At 45.9% G+C, this 22,705-nt stretch overlaps 1 protein-coding gene across 2 annotated transcripts; it reads left to right on the forward strand.

Moving 5' to 3' along the window:
- Nucleotides 1-1,106: 1,106 nt before the first annotated feature.
- SPINT1 (serine peptidase inhibitor, Kunitz type 1) lies at nt 1,107-21,882 on the forward strand. 2 transcript variants are annotated; one of them, XM_021009391.2, is made up of 11 exons: nt 1,107-1,219; nt 2,547-3,081; nt 13,367-13,494; nt 14,164-14,302; nt 14,421-14,591; nt 17,072-17,098; nt 17,331-17,456; nt 17,742-17,792; nt 18,718-18,888; nt 20,319-20,366; nt 20,621-21,882. In XM_021009391.2, the coding sequence occupies exons 1-11, from the start codon at nt 1,193-1,195 to the stop codon at nt 20,839-20,841; spliced, it is 1,644 nt and encodes a 547-aa protein (XP_020865050.1). In that variant the 5' UTR covers nt 1,107-1,192; the 3' UTR covers nt 20,842-21,882. The 2 variants fall into 2 exon arrangements, with proteins under 2 accessions (XP_020865050.1, XP_020865049.1); XM_021009390.2 differs by lacking the exon at nt 1,107-1,219 and adding an exon at nt 1,895-2,223.
- Nucleotides 21,883-22,705: the final 823 nt, after the last annotated feature.

A 22,705-nucleotide genomic window follows, 5' to 3' on the forward strand; every position in this document is an offset into this window, starting at 1 on the left:
AGATTGTTATAATTGTTACCTCAAATCATCTTGAGGAAGGGAAAGTCATATCCCAGAGCATAAGGTGGGGAGACTATGCCAGTGTGGCTATCTCTCTTTCTAAGCTAGAAATGGCTTGGGGGGGGATTGTCAGTCAAATAATACTGTTTATTGGAGGCAGGGAAGATAGCTGTTTGTACAGACAGGAGGAAGCAGACTGTTCGATAGGATTCCCTTCTCCTTACCTAGGAGCTGTCCTCTTCTGTATAGTGTAAGTCAAGAATCTTTTCCTAAATCATGGGATGGGTTTCTATTTCTGAGGCCCTGGAGATGAAGAAATCAGCTGGGTTGTGCTCTATCTACAGGGGCTTGGGTATAGAATAATAAACTAAAATTGTTTCTGGCAGACTTATGCTTAAAACATAAAGTACAATAAAAAATTCTGGACAGTATTAAATGTTTCAGTATCAACTTGGAAGGAGGTCTCTAGTGGAGCGTCCCAAAGATCGGTGCTTGGGCCAATGGTGTTTTATGTTTTTATCAATGACTTAAGTAAAGGCATAGCGGGGCATGCTTATCAAACCTGCAGAAGACAAAACCCATCAAGAATAGCTAACCTACTGGATGTCAGAGCCAAAAAGATCCCCACAGACTAGAATGTTGAGCTGAATCTAATAAAAGGAAATTTAATGGTTCAAAAAAATCAACATCACAAGTTCAAAATTAAAAAAATAGAAGTGTGACTAGATGCAAAAAGATCTGTGGGAAAAAAAATATCTAATTTCGTAGCAGATTACCAGCTTAATATGGATCAGCAATTCGGGGTGGTGAACAAAAAAGCTAATTTGACCTTGAGCTGTATGTACTAAGTGAAGTACATAGCTTCTAGCAATAAAGAAGTGACAATCACTCTATACTTTGATGTCTGAAGTATTACATTCCATTCTGAGTGTCATAGTTTAGGAAGGTCACTGATAAGCTAGAAGAATCCATAGAAGGGTAACCAGTATCGGTTCTTGAGATCGTGCCACATAAAATTCTGTGGCAGAAACTGGGGATTTTTAGAGAACTTAAGAGGAGCCTAACAGCTATCTTGACCAGGATCCAGCCTGACTTCCTGAAAGGGGCACTATGGGAGTGGGAGGAACTAAAACCTCAACCACAGAAGACTAGGCTCCTAGATGTCAGACACTGATATAAACATTAATATAGCATGATGAGGAAATGCTCCAGGCAAGAGGTAAGAAAAGGAGGTTGGAGTTCCAGTAGGTAGTGAGGTAAAAGCAAAATTCCTTCCTTAACCTCAGTTTCCCCACTCAAAGCAATAGCGAGAATAGCTCCGGGGGCGGGAGATGGGGGTGGGCAGGATGACCTGCAGTGAATGGTCTGGGCTAAGCAACCTCCCAATGCCTGGTGATGAAAGTGGGAAGTCCACAGCTGCTGCTTTCCCTACTTTTAAATGGATAAGGAAATAACTTCCTAGGAGAACCTGAAATCATTTACATAGTGTCCAATTTGCAGTCTTTGGCAACTAGGGACCCCTCGTGATTTCCTCTCTTTTTCGTCCTTTCCTCTCCAAACGGGATCTCAAGTATAGCTCTAGGAATGCTGGGCGGGGGTTATGGGAAATCACACCTGGACCCGCTGTGACCTGGGTTTTCACGCCCCTTCCTCCTTAGTTCTCTGTTTCACCGTTAGTGGGAACTCCTGGGGGATGCAAAGTGTGTGTTTGGCTGGGGATGGGAGGGGGGAGGTTCATGGATCCGGCTCCCACAAAGCCCAAGGAATCAGCTTTCCCTCCAGGACCTCAGGGAGAAAGGTGGGACGCCCTTGGGAGCGGCTGTAGAGCAGCCACGAGAGGGCGCGTGGCTGCGGTACGACTAGAGGGTGGACAATCCCCAAAGTCCCAGGAGAGCCCCACCCCGGCCAGTCTGCGCGGGGGCGTGGGGGTCTAGGACAATGAGGTCGACTGGGAAGAGCCCGGAAGGGCTGGAGGGATAGAGGGAGGAGGAACCTGTAGGTCTGGGGAGCCAAGGGGCAGTGGCAGGGGCGGGGCCAGCGGCGCAAGAGTTAATGTCCGGCCCCGCCCCGACCTGGTGGCCGCTGACTCAGTTTCACCTGAAACTCTGCGGGAGGCGGCGGCCTCGGTCCGTAGGGCTCACGGTCTGGGAAGGACTAGGCGGCCACTGGAGCCGCTCCAGGGGCACCGGGAACAGCCCCACCCCGCGCCATTTACCTGCGCAGGTAACTAAGGGAGGTTGGCGACCCAGAGGGAGTCAGGGCGGGCTGCAGGGACAAGTCTGGCCCTTTGTTCAGCCCGACTTTTCCCGTCTAGTGGCGCGCTCATTCTTCTTAGTTTGACTTTTTCACTGGGGAGGGGGAGTTTCTGTGTTCCGTTACTGACCCGACGTGTCCGGGAACCCCCCTATGCACATCTCTGTGTACCCTCATTTGTCCCAGATCCTCCCCCCCTTTCACTTCCGCCCTCCCTTCCTCTAAGGTCCTCTCCCTGGCTTGTTGATCAGGTATGTCACCTTTTCTCCTCCCCTGCTTTCCCCGCCCTACAGGTTCCAAACACCTTCAGAACACAGAGCTACCCTAGAAAGGCTAACCTCCTTGGGAGGAAGGTGATCCTCCCCAGGAGGAAGATGACCCCCAGCTACTGCCCCGAGGCCTGGATCACGACTACCCTGTGGCTCCTGGTGACGTCTAACCTTCTAGACACAGTGACTGGGCAGCCACCTGTGCCCCCTGGGAAACTGGCTGGTCCTATGTGTTTGGAACAGTTTACAGTTGGAGTGCCAGACTTTGTACTGGACTTAGACGCCTCCGTTGGCAATGGGGCTACTTTCTTGGGTTCTCCCGCCGTGCGCAGGGGCTGGGATTGCGTCCGTGCCTGCTGCACCACCGCATCCTGCAACCTGGCCCTGGTGGAACAGCAGCCAGATGGGGGTGAGGACGCCATCAATGCCTGCTTCCTTCTCAACTGCCTGTATGAGAATACTTTTGTCTGCAAGTTCTCCAGAAAGGAGGGTTTCCTTAACTACCTTACCTGGGACGTATACCGGTCCTACCGAGAGCTGAGGAAACAAGGCTTCGGAGGTAAATTGGGAAGAAAGAGAGGGAAAGGGAAGACCTAGATTGGAGCATCCCACCCCAACCCCACCCCCCAGAAATAGAGGGAGAATATTTCTGAGGATCGAATTATTGAAGGTGGGAACACAGAAAAACCTTGAAGCAGTAAGCGGAAGTAAAGTTCAGAAGAGAAAGTGGAGAATTCTCTAGGGAATCCAGGGTAAGGAAGTGAGATTCCACCAGGAGAGAAGGTGGAAGAGGAACCAGATAGGAGGCTGGTTAATGGGCTGGTGTTCAAAGATGAGATTCTTGCCTTGGGAGAGTGGAAAGAGAAGGGTTTGTTTTGCCTCCACCGCTTAGTAGCTGTACATTACCTTGAGCAAGGCATTTAACCAAACTGTACCTCAGTTTCTTCTTTTGTCAAATGGAAATGATAATACCCGTACTTACCTCACCAGGGTGTTGTAAGGATGGAATGTGATGGGTTGTGAAATTGTTTTGTAAATTCTGAAGTACTGCATATGCTACAGTTATGTAATATAGTATTACCCCTGAGTCCTAGATGACCCTTTCACTGAGTTGAAATGATTTTAGGGCCAGCCCTTTCCTTCAGTGTAAATGAGTACTCCCCAGTCCAGCTTTAGGACAGTGAAAGGAGCATTGTATGTTGAGTTAAAACACTGTATTTTCAGGGCAACTAGGTGGCGCAGTGGATAGAGCACCACTCTATCAGTGGTCATCAGTGGTCTCTCAGGAGTCAGTAGCACCTTAGTTCAAATCTGGCCTGAGACAAAACAAAACACTGAAATTTCCTGATTCAGGCCAATCTAACAAACATTTATTAAGTGTCTGCAGTATGCAAAGTATTGAAAAAGGCAAAGAAAACAGCCCCTGTACTCAGGGAGCTTCTGTTTTGCTGATGTCATGCAGTGTATGGTCCTGGTGGCATGTCTGTATAAGGTCATTGCTCTAGAGCTGGAGGGTTCCTCCAAGGCCATCTCATCTATTTATTGTTTAATCTTTTTTTTTTTGAAGGCAATCAGGGTTAAGTGACTTGCCCAGGGTCACACAGCTAGTAAGTGTCTGAGGCCAGATTTAAACTCATGAAGATGACTCTTCCTGATTCCAAGCCTAGCACTCTATCCACTGCACCACCTCGCTGCCCCTAAAAGCCATCTAATCTAGCTGACTTCATTTTGCAGATGAAGAAACTGAAGTCTAGTGAGTGTAAGTGACTTGCCCAATAATGTCCCATCACATTCTCCCAGAAACAGCTAGACTAGGGGAGTGCCCTAAGCCAGGTCCTATAAGCCTGGAGTCAAATGCTGTCAGCTTCATGGTATTTCTAGCCTGAGTGTTTTCTAGGTTGCACTGCACTCAAACTATGTGGGATATGGTTCTGTCCTGTATGTAACTCATGGAGAAGGGTTGTTCCCATAACCAATTAGACTTAGATACTGAAGGGTGGTAGGATTATAGGAGCAAAGAAGTGGAGCTGAAAGGATTTATGAGACCACATAGTCCAACCTCCAGTTTTACGGATGAGAAAACAGGCCCAGGGAGATTAAATGCTCAAAATCACAGAAGTGGTATCAGAGATGAGATCCCTGTGCTTGATTGCTATGGTTTCTGTATGGTGGCTTAGGGAAACTCCCAGGGGCCAGTGTGGATCCCAGACATTCCAAGTACTTCTGATGGGAGCAAAACTGATCAGACTCTTCTAGGATTTCTGAGGATGGCTACCACTGATGATAGCAGGCAGACTCACCAAAATTATCTCCTGCCCAAATTGAAGTTGACCCAAATCCAAGGCATTCAGCTGGAACTGGACTAAGCTTGATGCTTCAATGGAGAGAGAGAGAAGAGGAGAGGAGAAGAGAGGAAGAGACAGAGACAGTGACAGACTGGCCTTGAGCTTGTCGGGGTTGGGGGAAAGGAGGATTGGTGAATGAGTCAATCAACTGATGTGGTATACCTGGTCAGGAAAGGTTGTCAGCTGTCTAGGGTGTGTGTGTGTGTGTGCGCGCGTGTGTGTGCGCGTGTGCGTGTTTGTGTGTGTGCATGCACGTGTTTGTGTGTGTGCGTGTTTGTGTGTGTGTGTGTGCGTGCACACGCGTGTGTGTGTGTGTGTGTGCGTGCCCGCGCTGGCTAAGTTTTCCAGAATGAACCTGACTGAGCCCCTGGTTAACCTTTGTTTATTTCTGCGGATGAAGTCAAGCCCATAGATCCAGCCCACCTTCCCTCCTGGCTCTGAGCTGGCAGCCAGGGGAACCAGTCTGGGGATTAGGGGCCCTCCACAGATTTCTGGTTCATTGTCAACCCCACCCTGCTTCTTGGACATCTGTGGAAAGAGAACCCAGCACCTACCTACCCATCTCCCTTCTCTCCTGCCTACCTCTTCCACAATCTTACTATCACATCTAGTATGACTAGCCTATCCAGGAACTAGCAAGTCCAGAAATAGCAATGATACAGTAATCGGACCAGAGGCCGAGTCTGTAAGTGATGCCACCAATCTGGAATTGGAGAAAAGTGTCTTCTGTTGGTTCTATGTCTTCCATGCCTAGGATGCTCTCTGTCCTCGCCTCTGTCTCTTGGAACTCTTGTATTCAAGTTTCAACCCAAGTGCTACTTCCTATAAGATGTGTTTCTTCTTAGCCCCTCCCCACCTATGACTTTGTTTATTTTGTATGTAGGTTATATTTCCATATCAGCATACTTGTTTCCTACTGGTGGAATGTAAGTTCCTTGAGGGCAAGAAACAGTCCCTACCACCAAGTAGCTTACATTAAGTGAGGGGGAGGAGAGGAGAAGCATGTATACAAATGAGTAGATGAGAGGCAAGTGTAGTAAATAGAGAGCTGGTCCAAAAGCCAGGAAGACTTGGGTTCAACTACTGGACCTTTGATACATGCTGACTGTGTGACCCTAGGTGAATCACTTAACCACTGAATAGACTTTCCTCTTCTAGGAATTCTCTACCCCAATCAAGTCACAGGTTTAATCTCTGTTCCTTATGAGTTAACAGAATACACACGAAGTAATTGGAGTTAATCTGAAAGGAATCAAGAAAAGCCTTCTATAGGTAGTGGTATTTGAGCTAAACCCTAAATGAAGGTTAGGAATTTTAAGATACTTCTTGTAAGGGTTAAAGAGGAATTGAGTTCCAGGCATGGGAGGACAGGCCCATGCAGAGTCAAGGAGACAAGAAGTGAAATGTCCTGAGTGAAGGACAGCAAGGGCTATGGTCTACATCATAGACAGCTGGTCTATGATGTAGAATTTGTGCAGCAACGTAATTCATAATAAATTTGGAAAGGCAAGCTATAGCCTGATTCTGAAGAGCTCCGAATAACAAACAGAGGAGTTTGGTTTTGATCATTTAGGCTAAAGATAACTTATTAGAGTTTCTTGAATAGATGAATAATATGGGGGCAGCTAGGTGGCACAGTGGATAGAGCACAGGCCCTGAAGTCAGGAGGACCCGAGTTCAAATCCAGCCTCAGACCAAACAGTTGACACCAGCTGTGTGACCCTGGGCAACCTCAATTGCCTAAAAAAAAAAGGGGACAGTAATATGGTCAGACCTGTGTGTTAGCATATTCCTTGGACTGTGATTTGGAGATGAAAGAGACCAAAATACTTCAGACTGATTAAAATGGCCAGCATGGTACCCACCACATAATGTGCACTTTATAAATTCCTGTTGATGTTTTTTCTCCCTCTCAAACTAGGCCCCTTATATTTCTTTTTTTTTATTCCATTTTAATTTTTTCAATTAAAAAAATCTGTTTTACCTCGCTCACAATTCCCCTTAGATTAAAAATATCATAGTAAAGAAAAGAAAAAAAAGCTTTGTAAGAAATATTTTTAGTCAAGCAAAAAAAATTCCTTCATTGGCCTGGTCCAAATTGTGTGTGTGTGTGTGTGTGTGTGTGTGTGTGTGTGTACATGTATATACTTACACATGCCTACATGTATACATATACATGCACACACACACACACATCAGTCTGTACCCCGAGTCCACTGAATCTCTCTTAGGTGGTGGGTACATGTTTCATAGGTGGTCCTCTGGAATCATGGTTGTTTATTCCATTGATCCAAGTTCTTATGGTTTTCAAAGTTGTTTGTCAGCCCATTTGTCTATTCCTGCTCCTCCTTTTCTTCCATTCCTGTTGACCCTCTGAGGATATGAGGAAAGCCTGAGGATGGATGCCTGTCTTCTGGAGCCAGGCTAACTCCCCAGGTCCCGTTGGACTAGAGACTAAGCCTGTTCCACGAGGAAGTGGCAGGTCAGATGTTAGGTAATTGACTGTAATTGGCCCCACCACTGACTGTGCACTTCCTGTCCCTGATTGCACATTTTCTACCAGGAACCATTTGAGTATCATAGGAAACCCCCAAGGACTGGGTGACCTGAGCTGGGGAACCAATAGATATGGATAGACTCTTGGGGTCCTTTCTTCCTCTTTGGAAAAGTCTTAGAACCCTCCTCTTCCATCCAGGCAGGAATATTAGATCCTGGAGGAAGATTCTTTGGGGCATTAGAGGGCAACAGAACAGAATAGACTGAGTGAGAGTCTGGTTATTATATATCTAAGGGGCTCAGTTAAGTAATCATAGCATCCCTCTATAAGATATAAGAGCTGTTGGGTGGGAAGAACTAGCTCCAAGCATCTAGAGGAAAGTTCTCTTCATTCCTCCAGATGGGGAGAAAAATTCCCCCTCCTAGCAGGTTTATAAAGTTTTCTTCCTTTTCCCTGCTTGGAGCCAGACCAGATTTCAGAAAGGAAAGGGCTGTTTGTACTCTGTCTCCTCCTTTCTCACCTTCTCCCCTTCCCTTTCTTTTCTGCTCTTCCTACTCTTGCCTTTCTGGTGAGTGGAATCGGGAAGGTGGGGCCTGTGGTTGCTATAGGGACATCCTGGGGCCTGAGCTTCTGGGAGGAGGGACCCATTTATTGTCAGGCTATTTAGTCCCTTTGCTCTCTGGGTGGGGGAGGGGAAGGAGAAGGGGAAGGAGAAGGGGAAGGGGAATGGGAACAGAAATCAAAAGAACTGGAAGTTCTCTCATCAGCCTCCAAATGTGGTGATAAAGGAAGGCTCTTTAGGTTATGTGCCACAATGCCCTTCTCTGACCTGCTTCTACCTCTGGGGTCCCTGACTGGGAAGGAAATTATTTTGAATCTGAGATGTAGTTCCCTTTCCCTTGAGTTTTCTTACCTGTTCAATGGAGGGGATATTACCAACTCCTCTGTTCTTGCCTTGGAATGCTTTGTAGTGGGTAGTAGTATGTATAGGTAGTGGGGGTGGGATGCCTGCAAGGATACTTTTGGGATCACAGGAGAAAACAACCCTGATGTCCTAAGACCCTACTCTTACAGGATTACTGGGACTTTTGCTCCATTCACAGTCTTCATCCAAAGGCGTGTGCAATAGGGCCGTCCATCTGGGGCAAACAGTGAATAAGAGAGATACATACAAAGTGCTTTTGAGATCTGTGGAGGCAAAATGTCACTTGACTGACCTGACTGTGTAAACAAAGGCACAATACAATTAACAAGTATTGATTAAATGCCTACTATGTTCCTGGCACTGTGCTAGGTGCTTCTGGGGATAGGAATACAAAGAATGAAACTATTCCTATTCCCCCAGAAGGATGTCTTTGGGAGGATGGATGTCAGGTTGTCTGGAGTGAAGTATGTGAACATGGAAGGGCGTATATACCATAAGATAATTGTGTTCATATAGTTCCTGGGTTTGTTTCAGTAAGTAGACTCCTAAATATTTTATAACATCTACAGTAACTTTAAATGGAATTTCTCTTTCTATCTCTTGCTTTGTTGGTAATATATAGAAATGTCGATGTTTTATGTGGGTTTATTTTATAGCCTGCAACTTTGCTAAAGTTGTTTATTATTTCAAGTGGTTTTTTACTTGATTCTCTAGGATTCTCTAAGTATATCATCATATCATCTGCAAAGGGTGATAGTTTTGTTTCTTCTTTGCCTATTATAATACTTTCGATTTCTTTTTCTTCTCTTATGGCTAAAGCTAACATTTCTAGTACCATATTGAACAACAGTGGTGATAATGGACATCCTTGTTTCACCTCCAATCTTATTGGAAATGCTTCTAGCTTATCCCCATTACATATGATGCTTGCTGAAGGTTTTAGGGTAGATGACTTTTTTTTTGTTTTGGCAGCAGTGGAGGCTAAGTGACTTGCCCAGAGTCACACAGTTATAGTAAGTGTCAAGTGTCTGAGATCAGATTTGAACTCAGGGGGCAGCTAGGTGGTGCAGTGGATAGAATACCGGCCCTGGAGTCAGGAGGACCTGAGTTCAAATCCAGCCTCAGACCAAACACTTGACACTTACTAGCTGTGTGATCCTGGGCAAGTCACTTAACCCCAATTGCCATTTAAAAAAAAACAGATTTGAACTCAGGTCCTCCTGACCCCAGGGCTGGCTCTCTATTCACTTCACCACCTAGCTGCCCCATAGCATAAGATGAAGCCTAAAAGATCAGTTGGTACCAATGTTCAGGTCTTCCCTCAGCCTTCAATGTACCTGGCATAAATTTTATATGTACATATTTGTTTGCATGTTGTTTCTTCCATTAGAATTGAACTCCTTTGGGGCAGGGACAGTGTTTTTGCCTTTCTTAGCACAGTATCTGGTGAGGGGAAAGGAAAACAAGCATTTATTAAGTCCCTACTGTGTTTCAGTCACCATACTCCTTGCTTTACAAATATTATCTCATTTGATAGTAGGTGCTTAACAAAACGCTTGTTATCTAACTACTGGATTGTGGAGGGCATGGAATGCTAGTCAAAAGATATTTGGCTTTTATTTCCTAGACAGTAGGGTACCAGTGAAAACTTTGGGAAGAGGAAAAACATGATCAGATGTGTGAAAATAAAAAATATACAGAGGTATAAAATATGTAAAGGAGGAGAGTGGAACTAGAGGTTTGTAGAGTATTTGGAAGATATTATAGTAATTTTGGGGTGATAACTAGACTGTCTAGGATGGTACCAGACAGTGAGAATAGAAAGGAAGGTGTAGATGTGAGTGATACCAAAATGAAATACATTCTTCCCTTTCCCACTTTCCCTTTCCTGTGCAGTTTGTTTCTCCTCTCCTCACTCTTTCTGACCTTGCTGTAGCAACTGACCACGTTAACCATTTCTCATTAATTTTTTCCTCCCTCAGTTTTCCTGATACCACCCTAGTTTTCCCCTCTCTCCAACCACCTCTTTTGCTAGATCTTCTTCCTGTCCTGTAAATATGGGTGTAGTCAAAATTTCAATCCTTCTGCCCGCTCCCTTCTCTATCCTTCTATCTCATCTACTCCCACACTTCAGATCTCACCCTTAAGTCCTCTCCACACTATGTATGCACATAAAGTAGTGTCATTTTCTGAGATTAGAATTGTGACCCTGAGCCGCTCATTGGGTTGAGATGGTATGGGCCCATCCTTTCACCAGCTGGGATCTCAGTTGAGCTTTAGAACTAAGTGTCCAATTGCCTGCTGAATTTTTCTTTTTGGATCATGAGATCATAGATTTAGGGTTGAAAGGCACCTCAGAAGTCGTCTAGTCTAACCCTCCTCATTTTACAAGTGAGGAAACTGAGGACCAGAAAAGGTAAGTGACTTGCCCAAGGTCACACAGGTAGGAGGTAGGAGGTGCAGAATTTTAACTCAGGTCCTCTTACTCTAAATCTGAACCATGATGCTTTGCCATTGTTATTAGTGTCCTCAAAACCAAAATGCCCACACCACACATACAGAAACATGGCTCTTAACAGTAAAATTTCGACCTTTGCCTTAAGTTGCCATCCCTGTCTTCCTACCCACTGTCTCCCTAAAAAGGTTCCCTAGCACTACTAGTCTCAATACCTGGCATCTCAAACTCCTCCCAACACTATCTATAATTTCTACATTAAAAGCATGTAACTTCCTGCTTGTCCTTTCAATTATTTCTGAGGCTATTCCCATGCAGAAAATTAGTACCTCAAATCTGGGCTACATCAATAGCTACCTAACTGATCTCCTGTCTTTCACCTGCTCCAAGTTATAATTTTCTTAACATATTAATATAAATGACATTAATATTAATTAATTAATATTAATGAATTTCTTAATATATTACTTTGTGTCACTACTGCCCAAAAATTTTCCCTAGCTTCTCTTTACCTACAATGATAAAATCTGAACTTCTTAACTTGATACCAAACTTACCTTTCATTATTCCGCTACGTGAACATTCTGCTCCAGCCATACTGGCCTACCTACTGTTAGCTGTACATTCCTTACACAGCTGTTCCCCTTCCCCTTTGCTGGAGATCCAGAGGCAAAGACGAAATAATCTCTGCCCTTTAGGAACTTAAATTCTACTGGAGGGAGCCATATGTACACATGTGACTTGATACAGCACATATACAAAGAAATTTTAGAATTGGGAGAAGGCTATATAATATCAAGGGGGATCAGAAAAGGCTTCCTGTAGGAGATAGCACTTGCTGAGTCTGTGTTCAACTCATCGTGATCTCATTTAGGGTTTTCTTGGCAACGATACTGAAGTGGTTTGCCATTTCCTTCTCCGGCTCATTTTACACATAAGGAAACTGAGGCAAACAGGGTTAAGTGACCTGCTCAGGGTCACAGAGCTGGTAAATGTCTGAGGCCGGATTTGAACTCAGGAAGATGAGTATTCCGGACTCCAAGCCCACGTGCTCTATCCAGTGTACCACCTAACTGCCCCAGATAGTGTTTGAGCTGAGCCTTAAAGAGGTAGGAATTTTAAAAGGGAGAGGACAGGAGGGGAATCTGTTCCGGGGACGGGGGATGCAAAGGCACAGAGATGAGAGATGGAATGTCGCATACCCAAAATAGTGAGTGGGTTAGTTTGCCTTGAGCATCAACCAGGTCTTCTGACTCCCCATCCAATAAGGTACGTAGGGTGGGTGTGATTCTTTCCTCTGGATCTGCCTCATATTAACTATGTGACCTTGGGCACTTCACTTAATTTCTATAGGCCTGTTCCTGAATCCAACAGAAGTTGGGTTAGGTGAACTCTAAGTCTAAGGTCCATTTTAGTGGTAACAGTGGTATCATTCTACGGTTCAACTCAAGTCCATGGTTCAAGGCAAGGTTCAACTCCCCAGGAAAATTTCCCTAGCCACTCCAGGCACCTGTGACCTCTCCCTCCTTTCTTTGAACAGCAATAACATGTCTGTGTAACTCACTTGGCATGTAGTATATATTACCCTGTAGTAGGGGAAGGATTTGTGTGTGCTAGATTTGGAACCCAGCCTTGTTTTCATCTCTCTCTGGGTTGGTTTGATCACCCCAACCTACCCTTGCACACTTCCTAGACAGAGGTAACCACACAACTACAAATTATTTTTTTCAGGATTCCAGGATAACCTTGGCAAGAATACACTACCACTATTGCTACATGCTGTAGCTCCTGAGCCCCCACTGGTATACTTCCTAGTCAACAAATCACTCAGCTGAGCTCCATTACATCTTAATCGGAAACATTTACTTAACAGAAGACAAAACAAGAATAATAATATAACATTCCACTCATAAACCGGGGATGAACTCTCCCACCAATCCATATATTTTCTATGTACATATATTTAATTATAAACTTCAAAGGTTGAAGAAGCTGCCTCAGGAAGTAGTGAGTTCCTCTTCTTTTTCATACTTGAGTTAGATTTTGATGACCTCTGAGGTCTCTTCCAATTCTGAGATTCTGTTATTCCTATTTTTTTTCCCCGTTCTCCACAGTACTAGACCATAGTTGGTCTTAGTAAATATTTGTTAAATGATATTTCAGGTAGAGAGAGCTGCCACAAAAATCTGGGGACAATTGATAGATTCACTGTTAAGTGAAAAAGGCAAGAGCTATATAGAAAGAGTGACAATGAATCCCCCTTTTTCTACCTATTCTCACCCTTGGCACTGCTTGGTAAGGCTAAAAGTTTCCCTCCCCTACCACCAATGAGTTTCTACCTTGCCACTTGAATGACTTTGGGAGAAGACCCATTCCTATTATTTCCTATTGTCCCCTCATAGAATGTAATCTCCTTGCGGGCAGGGATTATTAAATTTTTTATTTTTGAATCCTCAATGCCCAGCATGGTTCGTGGCATATAATACAAGATTAGTAAATGCTTGTTGGTTGATTTGATGGATTTTCTAAGCTCATTTGCATATCTGGACATCATGCGTGTGATAAAGGAGACTCACTCCTTGTGGAAAGAGTTTACCCAACCATTCCTCCATCTTCCCCCAGGAGCTCACCTTCCAAAGTCTTGGGCTGGTGTGGAATTGAAGGTGCAACCTCAGGAGCCGCTGGTGCTTCAAGGCACAGAAAACACTGAGTGGCACCTTGTCCAGGGAGATGCCGATGTGAAGGTGGAGGTGAGGAGCTGAAGTGGGGTCTAGGGTGGCAGAACTTTGGGAGCATCCCTCAAACCATTGGATACCCTCCCCCAGCTTCTGTCCCTATCTCCTTGGGTCATTGTCCCATTGGGGAGGTGCCTGAGTCCCAGGAGCAATTAATTTTGGGTGCCCTAAAACCAAGGGTGTAGTTGTGCTGGAACCAGCTCAAAAGAACTGACTGTTAAATTTTCAGTATGAGCATTTATACCTTGAAAATCTGCAAACACTACAAATCAGGGCTGGATTTTTGGTTGTCTAGACTTAAGTAAGTGATGGAAAAATACTTATAATGCAGAATGAACCTAAAAGTGTGTTGTGTGTACACATAGATGTATGTATATGTTTATATATATGTGTGTGTATGTATATATGTATATATACATATATATGTATATGGAGAGCCAATTGCTAAAGATTTACCAGCATATCACTGCCTAAAATAATTTCTATAACCTCATTAATTAAAATTCCCACAGCCCTGCCCCTCACCCATTCTCCATCTATGATTCCCTTGCTCTGGTATCACAAGATTTCTTTAATGATTATCAGGGACAAAGATAAAAGATTTCTTCAGATCTGTAGGGACCTATTATAGTGGGGGATGGGGAATAGATCTGAAGCCCCTCCTCCCCCCTTTTTTTTCTACAGAAAAAGGATCCGGATCAGCTAGAGCTCTCACAGCTAAAAGAGGGGATTTACATCTTTCAGTTGACTGTGAAGGAGCCTGACGAAAAGCAGAATACTGCCAACTTCACTATTGTTGTCCTGTCACCTAAGCAGACAGAAGGTAAAGGATTAGCCCAGGGGAAGGAGGGGCAGGGACCAAAAGGATAGGGGTACAGAGCCCTAGGTACCCAGATAACCCCCTTCGATGGCTAACTCAGGCTTGCCCCTCCTTTTCCCAGAACATTGCCTGGCACCCAAGAAGGTGGGCCGTTGCCGAGGCTCTTTCCCCCGATGGTACTATGACCCCACTGAGCAGCTCTGCAAAAGTTTTGTCTATGGTGGTTGCCTTGGCAACAAGAATAACTACCTTCGGGAAGAGGAGTGCAAGATGGCCTGCAAGGATGTGCAAGGTGAGCTGGAATGGGAAACGAAAGAGTGGGAAGAAATTGAAAAAGTGACTGGGCTAGGAAATAGGGAAAGTCTGAAGGGAAGAGAAGGTGCCTGGGGGGAAAGAATGATAGTGATATGAAAAAAAAAAAGAAGCATCAGGGGCAGGTAGGTGGCAGAGTGGATAGAGCACCGCCCCTGGAGTCAGGAGGACCAGAGTTCAAATCCAGCCTCAGATACTTAACACTTGCTAGCTGTGTGACCTTGGGCAAGTCACTTAACCCCATTGCCTAGCCAAAAAAAAAAGAGAGAGAGAGAGAGAGAGCCCTAGGTGGTGCAGTGGATAGAACACCAGGCTTGAAATCAGAAAGACTCATCTTCAAGAGTTCAAATCTGGCCACAGACACTTACTAACTATGTGACCCCGAGCAAGTCACTTTACCCTATTTGCCTCAGTTTCCTTATCTGTAAAATGAGTTGGGGAAGGAAACGGCAAACCACTTCATTGTCTTTGCCAAGAAAACCCTAAAATGGGGTCACAGAGAGTCAGACACAACTGAAACAACTGAACAACAATAACAACAAAAGAGAGTAGTTTATCATAACTAGAGAGTTACAATGGGTTCCTTCAACACCTACCCTGGACTACAATAGAAAACCCCATGATTTCAGGGGGCACCTCAGTGGCCCTCTGGTTCCACCCATGCCCAGAAGGCATCCCTGACTGTTATGTGCTTGACAAGTGTCCCATCTGGAGGCACCCATTCCTCTTTTTAGTCAGCTTTCATTGTGGGTTTCTTTTTTTCTGACAGCAAACCTAAATCTTTCTCTTTGCTGCTCTGACACAGAATCATAGATTTAGGCCTTAGAGATCATCTAATACAACCCTCTCATTTTACAGAAACTGTAGGCTGGGGCAGCTAGGTGGCACAATGGATAGACCACTGGGCCTAGAGTCCTCCTGACTCAGAGTTCAGATCTGGCCTCAGACATTTATTCACTGTGTGACCCTGGGCTAGTCACTTCACCCTAGCTGCCTCCCAAAACAAACAAACAAACAAATCCACCCCCCCCCCCGAAATTATAGACCAGGGTAGGTGGAGGGGCTTATCGAGAGTCATAGAGTAAGTGACAGAGCCAAGATCTGAACTTAGGTCCTCTGACTGCAAATCTGGCCCTCCTTCCACCGGACCACACTGCCTCTGCCCTTTGCTCTTAGTTTGGGCTTCTGGGACTGGTAAAACAAATGCGGTCTCTTGGATTGGCCATTCCAGACCTGCACATACTAGAAGAAGGCCATCTTATGTCCCCCACACCCTGAATCTCCCCTAGTTGAACCAAAGATCGTTCTTCAATTGATCCTTTGTTGACGTCTACTTGAGGTCCTTGTCTGGCTTTTAAATGTCCTTAGATTGTGATACCCAGAACCAAATAATAATTCACATCTGGCATGATGAGGGCAGAGTATTGTCGATGTAATAGAGTGCCTACTACATGCCAGGCAGTGTGCTAAGCTCTTAACAATTAGCATCTCATTTGGTCCTCTCAACAACCCTGGGAAGTAGATGTTTTTATTTTCCTCATTTTATAGATGAGACAAACAGAAGTTAAGTGACTTGTCCAGGGCCACACAGCCAGTAAGTCTCCGAGACTGGATTCAAACTCAGGTCTTCCTGACTTCCAGGCCCAATGACTTACTGACCCAATCCACTGTGCCACCTAACTGCCTTATTCCTAAAAACTATGTCTCTGTTAATGCAGGCAATGTTTGAATTAATTTTTTTGGCTACCACATCCCATTGCTGATGAATGAATGAATGAATGAATATGCATGTTCAAAGCACCTTGCTAAGCAAAGGGAGTGGAGTGGGAGTACAAATATAAAGCAAATACAGTCCCATCAGGTTTGGGGTGAGGAGCAGTATACTTTGTGGTTTGAGTATTTGAAATATCAGATTTTTAAAAAACAAAATTTATCAATGCAACACATTTTAAAAAACAATTTCTCAATTTAACAAGCAATGAGAAACTCATTTTCAAGGAGTTTACATCCTAACTGGAAATACAGCTCACGTAGGGACAATAGCCAGGCCTTCTGTCATCTTATAATTATGGTTGATTTTTTTTTTAATCTCAAGTAAAAGGCCTCACATTTATCTCCATTGAATTTCATCAAATATAAAATTTAATAGGATATTCTGAAAGAGCTACTGGTACACCAGACTAAGAAAAGAATAAGAGAGTGGTAGATTTCCCCAGATTCCAGGCCTCCATCATATTCTCTTTCTCTCTCTCTCTTTTTTTTTTTGGTGAGGCAACTGGGGTTAAGTGACTTGCCCAGGGTCACACAGCTAGTAAGTGTCAAGTGTCTGAGGCCGGATTTGAACTCAGGTCCTCCTGACTCCAAAGCCTGTGCTCTATCTACTTTGCCACCTAGCTGCCCCCATATTCTCTTTTTACTAGGGATTTGGTGGCTCTCACTCACAAACACTTTCTCTTTCAGGTCCTTCCATCCAACGGCAACATCCAGGTAGGTTCCTTTCTCTGCACCATGTGGTTTCCTCCAATTCCCCATCCCTTCCCTTCTCTGGATTCCTTAGTAATGAGGTCAGATTAGTTCCCAGTCTCTGAGGCCCCGTCTCTGACACCAGCTCTTTGGGCAGGGTCCCCCACCACCATTTCTCTCTTATTCCAACATCAGCTGCTCACCAGGTACTTGTGGAGCCCTGCTGATCCATGCTTTTTCTCTCCTCCCCAAAAAGTGTGCTCCAGGGCCTGCCAGCCTTTCCAGTTCCGCTGCCGTGATGGCTGCTGCATCGATGGCTTCATGGAGTGTGATGAACTGCCTGACTGCCAGGATGCCTCAGATGAGGCTGGCTGTGAAAAGTGTGAGGTTCTGGGAAGGGGGTCCCTGCAATCTTCTTGGTGGTGCCCCCCAGAAGGCCAGGAATCCCCTGGGTGGGCACGATGAGGGCTCTGATCCTCTAAACTGAGCAAATCTCATGGGTTGGGGGGGCTCTGGAAGAACTCATGGATTCAAAGGAGGGAAGGGGTGGAGATGAGGTATGACAAGTTCAGAAACAGATGGGATCATGCCAGCCTGTGTTTCCTTTGCCTCCCTTGGCTAAGCTTTGTAACTAGGGCTGGGTCTATGAGCCTTTCTCCTTATACAGATACCGCTGGCTTTGATGAGCTCCAAAGCATCCACTTTCCTAGTAACAAAGGTAAGTGACAAGATTTGGGGGGCTTTGGGTAATTTTTTTTTTCTCAGAGGCAGTCAGGGTTAAGTGACTTGCCCAGAGTCACACAGCTGGTTTGGCTAGAAGCCAAATTTGAACTTGGGTCCTCTGGACTTCAGGGCTGGTGCTCTATCCACTATGCCACCTAGCTGCCCCAGGTTATCTTTTCCCAGCTCTTTTCTCTCCAACAGGCCCCAACTCCTAGCCCGATCAGCCAAACTTACCACCTATGAGGGGTCATAGGCAGGAAAAGATTGGGTCCCTTCGTTTTCTTTTTTTTTTGTGAGGCAATAGGGTAAAGTGACTTGCCTAGGGTCACACAGCTAGTAAGTGTCAAGTGTCTGAGGCCAGATTTGAACTCAGGTCTTCCTGAATCCAGGGCCAGTGCTCTATCCACTGCACCATCTAGCTGCCCCCGGGTCCCTTCCTTTTCAAGAACATGTCCTGTTCCTGGGAAGACCTGCCCAGAGCCAGATGTCCTCATATAAATTCCCAGAACCACATCAGCCCTTCTGTCCCTTCCTGTGCAACTTAGATTTTGACCCAGTCCCAGGATAAGGTAGAAGATGGGACAAGTGCCCCAGGTCTTTGTACTAGTGCATTCAGGTTCACATTCTAAGCTGTGAGAGGGAGTCTTGGGGTAGCAGATAGAAAGCAAGCCTTGGAACTAGGAAGACCTGGGTTCAAATCCCACCTCTGACACCTATTGGCTGTGTGACCCTGGGCAAGCAAAAACCTCTCAGTGCTCTGGGCAACTCTCTAAGATCTGCATTGGCCAAGTGAATTTCTGGGAGTTCCCTAGAGCAAAGAAATCACAGATCCAGTCCCTTATTCTGAGCTATATCTGTCCCTTTTGGGATAGAGCAGGCCTTGGGGACTTGGCTGACCCTCTCTTCTCTTCCTTCTGCAGGACACTGTGTAGACTTGCCAGACACAGGGCTGTGCCAAGAAAGTATCCCTCGATGGTACTATGACCCCTTCAGTGAGCGTTGTGATCTCTTCACCTATGGAGGTTGTGGTGGCAACAAAAATAACTTCCCGGATCAGGAAAAGTGCCTCAAGTCCTGTGAAGGCATCTCCAGTGAGCAGGAGGTTGGGGGAGGTGGAGCAGGCTGAAGGATCAGCTGGGGAAAAGGATTAGGCTGGGACTATGATGCAAAGAGGAAGGAAGAGGGGGTAAGGAAGGAGGGAAAGGAGAGAGGGAAGAAAGGAAGAAGGGAGGAGAGAGACGGAGGGAAGGAAGGGGAGAGAGAAAGAGGGAAGGAAAGGAGTGAGATAGGAGGGAGGGAGAGAAGGAAAGAGGGAGGGAAGGAAGGGAGGGAGAGAAAGAAGGAAGGAAGGAAGAGAAGGCTAGAGGGAGGGAAAGAAGAAAGGAATAAGGGAGGGAAGGAAGGGAGGGAGAGAGAAAGAGGGAAGGAAGGGAGTGAGATAGAAGGAGGGAAGGAAGGGAGGAAGGGAGGGAAAGATGGAGGGAGGGAAGAAAAGAAGAAAGGAGAGAAGGAAGGGAGGGAGAGAGAAAGAGGGAAGGAAGGGAGGGAGGGAGGGAGGGAAGGAAGGAAGAAGTTGATATGGGAGTCAGAAGGCCTGCTCTTAAATCCTGCCTCTGCAGCTAACTAACTTTGGTCTCTTTAGGCCTCAGTTTCCGCCAATTATAAAATGAGGGGATTGGATTTAATAATCTAAGATCCCTCCAGCTCTAAGTCCATCATCTTAAGAAACTGTCAGGCCCCACTATTCTGTCCCCATCCCCACTCAAAGCCTCACTCTTCCCTTAAAGGGACGGCTTGGGGTTGAGGAAGGAGACAGAGAAGAGCAGCAAGTTCTATTTCAAAAATAGTCCATTAGACATGTCTCGTCCCCTGTTACATTTTTTAAAAATTAGTTCTCTTTTTTGTTTGTTGGGATCATGGGCCAGATCCCAATACTGATCACAGAAGTTTTCATCAGCTCAGTTTTTCCTACTTGTACCTGGTCACCCCTCTTCCAGCATCCTGGTGGGCATCATGGGGGCTTCCCTGATTAGCAGTGGATGTGGTGTGGACACCCAATAGGCTTTAATCCTACTCCAGGCTGGGACTCCTGGACTCAGTTGACCCACCAGCCTTGGCCTCCCCTAGAAGCCAGGATTGCAGGCCTGCACCATCCTGACTGATACTTTAAAAAATAATAATAATTTTTACTTCCCAGTGATACACCCTCCCTTGTAACAAGTAGTTACAAGTAGGAACTTAGCTGCTACTAACACCTTAATGCATTGGCCCTGTCTGGAAATGGATGCCTCATTCTGTCTATAGACTACCACTAGAGTTAGGAAGCATGCTTTGCTGTTGATCCTTTAAAATCACAATTTCCTATAAGCTATATCAGATGGCTTACTGTCTCAGGGAGGGGAGGAGATAGAATTTGGAACTCAAAACTTGAGAAAAAATGTTAAAAATTGTTTTAACTGGGGGGGAATTTAATTGTTTTAAAAAATAAAGCCACAATTTACCCCTCCCCCCCATTTCACAGAGAAAGATGTGTTTGGCCTGCGGCGAGAATCCCTGAATCCTAACACTGGTGAGTCTTACTCTTATATGGGGCCATCCCTATAGACTTCCTCCTAGCCTGGTGCCCTGGAGCCTTGGAGATAAAATCTTCCTCACTTGTCCAGGGTTTTGAGCTCCTCTGTTTCTGGTCTAGGTCTATGTCTCCAGGCTTACTGTTCCACTCTCTTTATCTCTGGGGACAGAAGAGAGTGGCAAGGGCCAGAAAGGCATGCAACATGAATGACTTATACGTCTGCCCTCCCCTATATTACGTCTCCCTGCCAGGTTCTGTGGAGATAGCTGTGGCCGTGCTCCTGGGAACCTGTATCGTAATTGTGATCGCCATCCTCGGCTATTGCTTCTTCAAAAACTATTTCAACAGAAGCTTCCAACATCATCACCCCCTCCATCACCACTGCCCTCCCCCTACACCTGCCAGCTCCACAATCTCCACCACTGAGGACACGGAGCACTTGGTCTACAACCACACCACCAGACCCCTCTGAGCCAGGGGCTTCCCTGGGTACTGTGGGCCACGAGTTCTGGCCAGCTCTAACTTAACCTTGCCCCTCCTCCTTAGTTTCTGTCCCCATTAAGAATGGAGGGCCAGCCAACTCTACAATCTCCACCACTGAGGACACGGAGAACTTGGTCTACACCCACACCACCAGACCCGTCTGAGCCAGGGGCTTCCCTGGGTATTGTGGACCATGAGTTCTGGCCAGCTCTAACTTGCCCTAGCCCCCATCCTTAGTTTTTATCCCCAATCAGAATGGAGGGCAGAGCAGAGAAAGATTGGGCTTAGGGTCCTTCCCCCCTGTTCCCTATCTCCATTCTGCCTTGGAGCCCAAACCTCCTGCCCTGCCTTGGCAGAGTTGTCCTGGTCTCGGGGCTGGAAACACAGTTGGCGCTACAAGAGACTTGAGTAGACAAGAGCAGACAGCATGCCCTTGTTCGGAAGGTCCTATCACCTACTTAGGACTAGAGAAAGTTGAATTCTCTTTCCTTTTCAAAATGGTCTGTGATTCTACCCTTTCCCCTACTTCCCTAGAGCTCTCGGCTCACCGAAGGGTAGAGGAGGGGAAGTGGTGCTGTGACAGTGAGGTGGGGGCAAGAGCTGCCCCCACCCCCTGGGTCTGTCCCTCCCTTCCTCATTACCTCATTAGGCTTAAGTTTCCTCTCCCCTCCCCCTCCCAGTCAAAGAGACTGGGCACCACCCTGCTGGGGCCTGTACATTTGTGCTATAAAGTTTGTTTTTGTTTATTTAATGAGTAGGGACTGGAGCCTGCGTCTCTATGTCCCTTTCTCTAGTCCTATTTCCTCTTCTGGGCCTGAACAGGGGTGGCAGCTCTTGTACCTGAAGTGCTGGACTTGAGCGTGATGATGTAGAAAAGCTGAGGAGGTGAGGCTGTCAAAAGCTGCCTCCACTTTCCCTTAAGTCTCTTCCTCAGTGAAGGGATGTTATTTTCCTCCAGGACAGTCATCCTCCCCCACTGCCCAGTCTTTGCCACCTCTTCCCTCATTGTAATAAAAACCTTTGGGTCCGAGGTGCCTCTTTCTACTTGTTGTCTGGGATCCAGGCTGGGGGGGGGGGAAGGGACTGAGGGAGGGATGAGAGCTGATGCCTCAGTGGGGACCTCTCCTGTCTGACCGGTTTAAACTCGGGCTACCCTGTTCAGCAGGTTCCCCTGCCTCTCCCGAAACTTCCCCAGCCCACGTGGGAGGAGTGAAGTGCTAAGTCTGACCACCCCAGGGGAAGGGGTGGGGGATGGAAAGATGGAGGGAGGGAAAAGGGGGCTCGTTGGTGTCAGCAGAAAGCGGGTTCTTTGGTTTACTCTTTTTTGTGGCCAAGACATAAATACCAAGAAGTCTGATGTGAGTACCCTCCTCACCCCAGTGGTAGTCTGGGATTCTTTGTCTTAGGGCCTTTATTTACTTATTTTTTGTGGTCCATCATCTATTTTTAAATGTTTTTTCAATGAACAAGTTATTTTCTGTCTCTCCTACCACTGCCCCAAAAACCATTAAAAACAAAAAAAAGACCTCATCACAAATCTATGTAGTAAAGTTGGCCACATCCAAAAATGTGTATCTCATTTTGCACCCAGAGTCCATCACCTCTCTGTCAGAAGGTAACATGCTTCACCGTTGTCCCTATGGTTTTTGCTTCAGATGTTCCTCGGGAAAAGGGGAAAAAGCAAGCCCCTCCTCCCCCACTTGGTTTGTGTCACCTTGTTAGGGATCATAGAAAGGAAAAGACCTTAGAGGTCATTAGGTCCAACCACTTCCCCCCCACCCAATTTATTTTGTTGTTGTTCAGTCATATCTGACTCCATTTGGGATTTTCTTGGCAAAGATATGGGTATGGTT

Source organism: Phascolarctos cinereus, unplaced genomic scaffold (assembly GCF_003287225.1).
Source record: "Phascolarctos cinereus isolate Bilbo 61053 unplaced genomic scaffold, phaCin_HiC Scaffold_3;HRSCAF=262, whole genome shotgun sequence".
Classification (NCBI taxonomy): Eukaryota; Metazoa; Chordata; class Mammalia; order Diprotodontia; family Phascolarctidae; genus Phascolarctos; species Phascolarctos cinereus.

Bases quoted from the DNA above. Each gene is read 5' to 3' on its own strand.
- SPINT1 (XM_021009390.2), top strand. From the start codon at position 2,053: ATGTCCGGCCCCGCCCCGACCTGGTGGCCGCTGACTCAGTTTCACCTG. The intron at 14,592-17,071 runs GTGAGCTGGAAT...TTTCTCTTTCAG, and splicing joins GGCCTGCAAGGATGTGCAAG to GTCCTTCCATCCAACGGCAA. The intron at 17,099-17,330 runs GTAGGTTCCTTT...CTCCCCAAAAAG, and splicing joins CATCCAACGGCAACATCCAG to TGTGCTCCAGGGCCTGCCAG.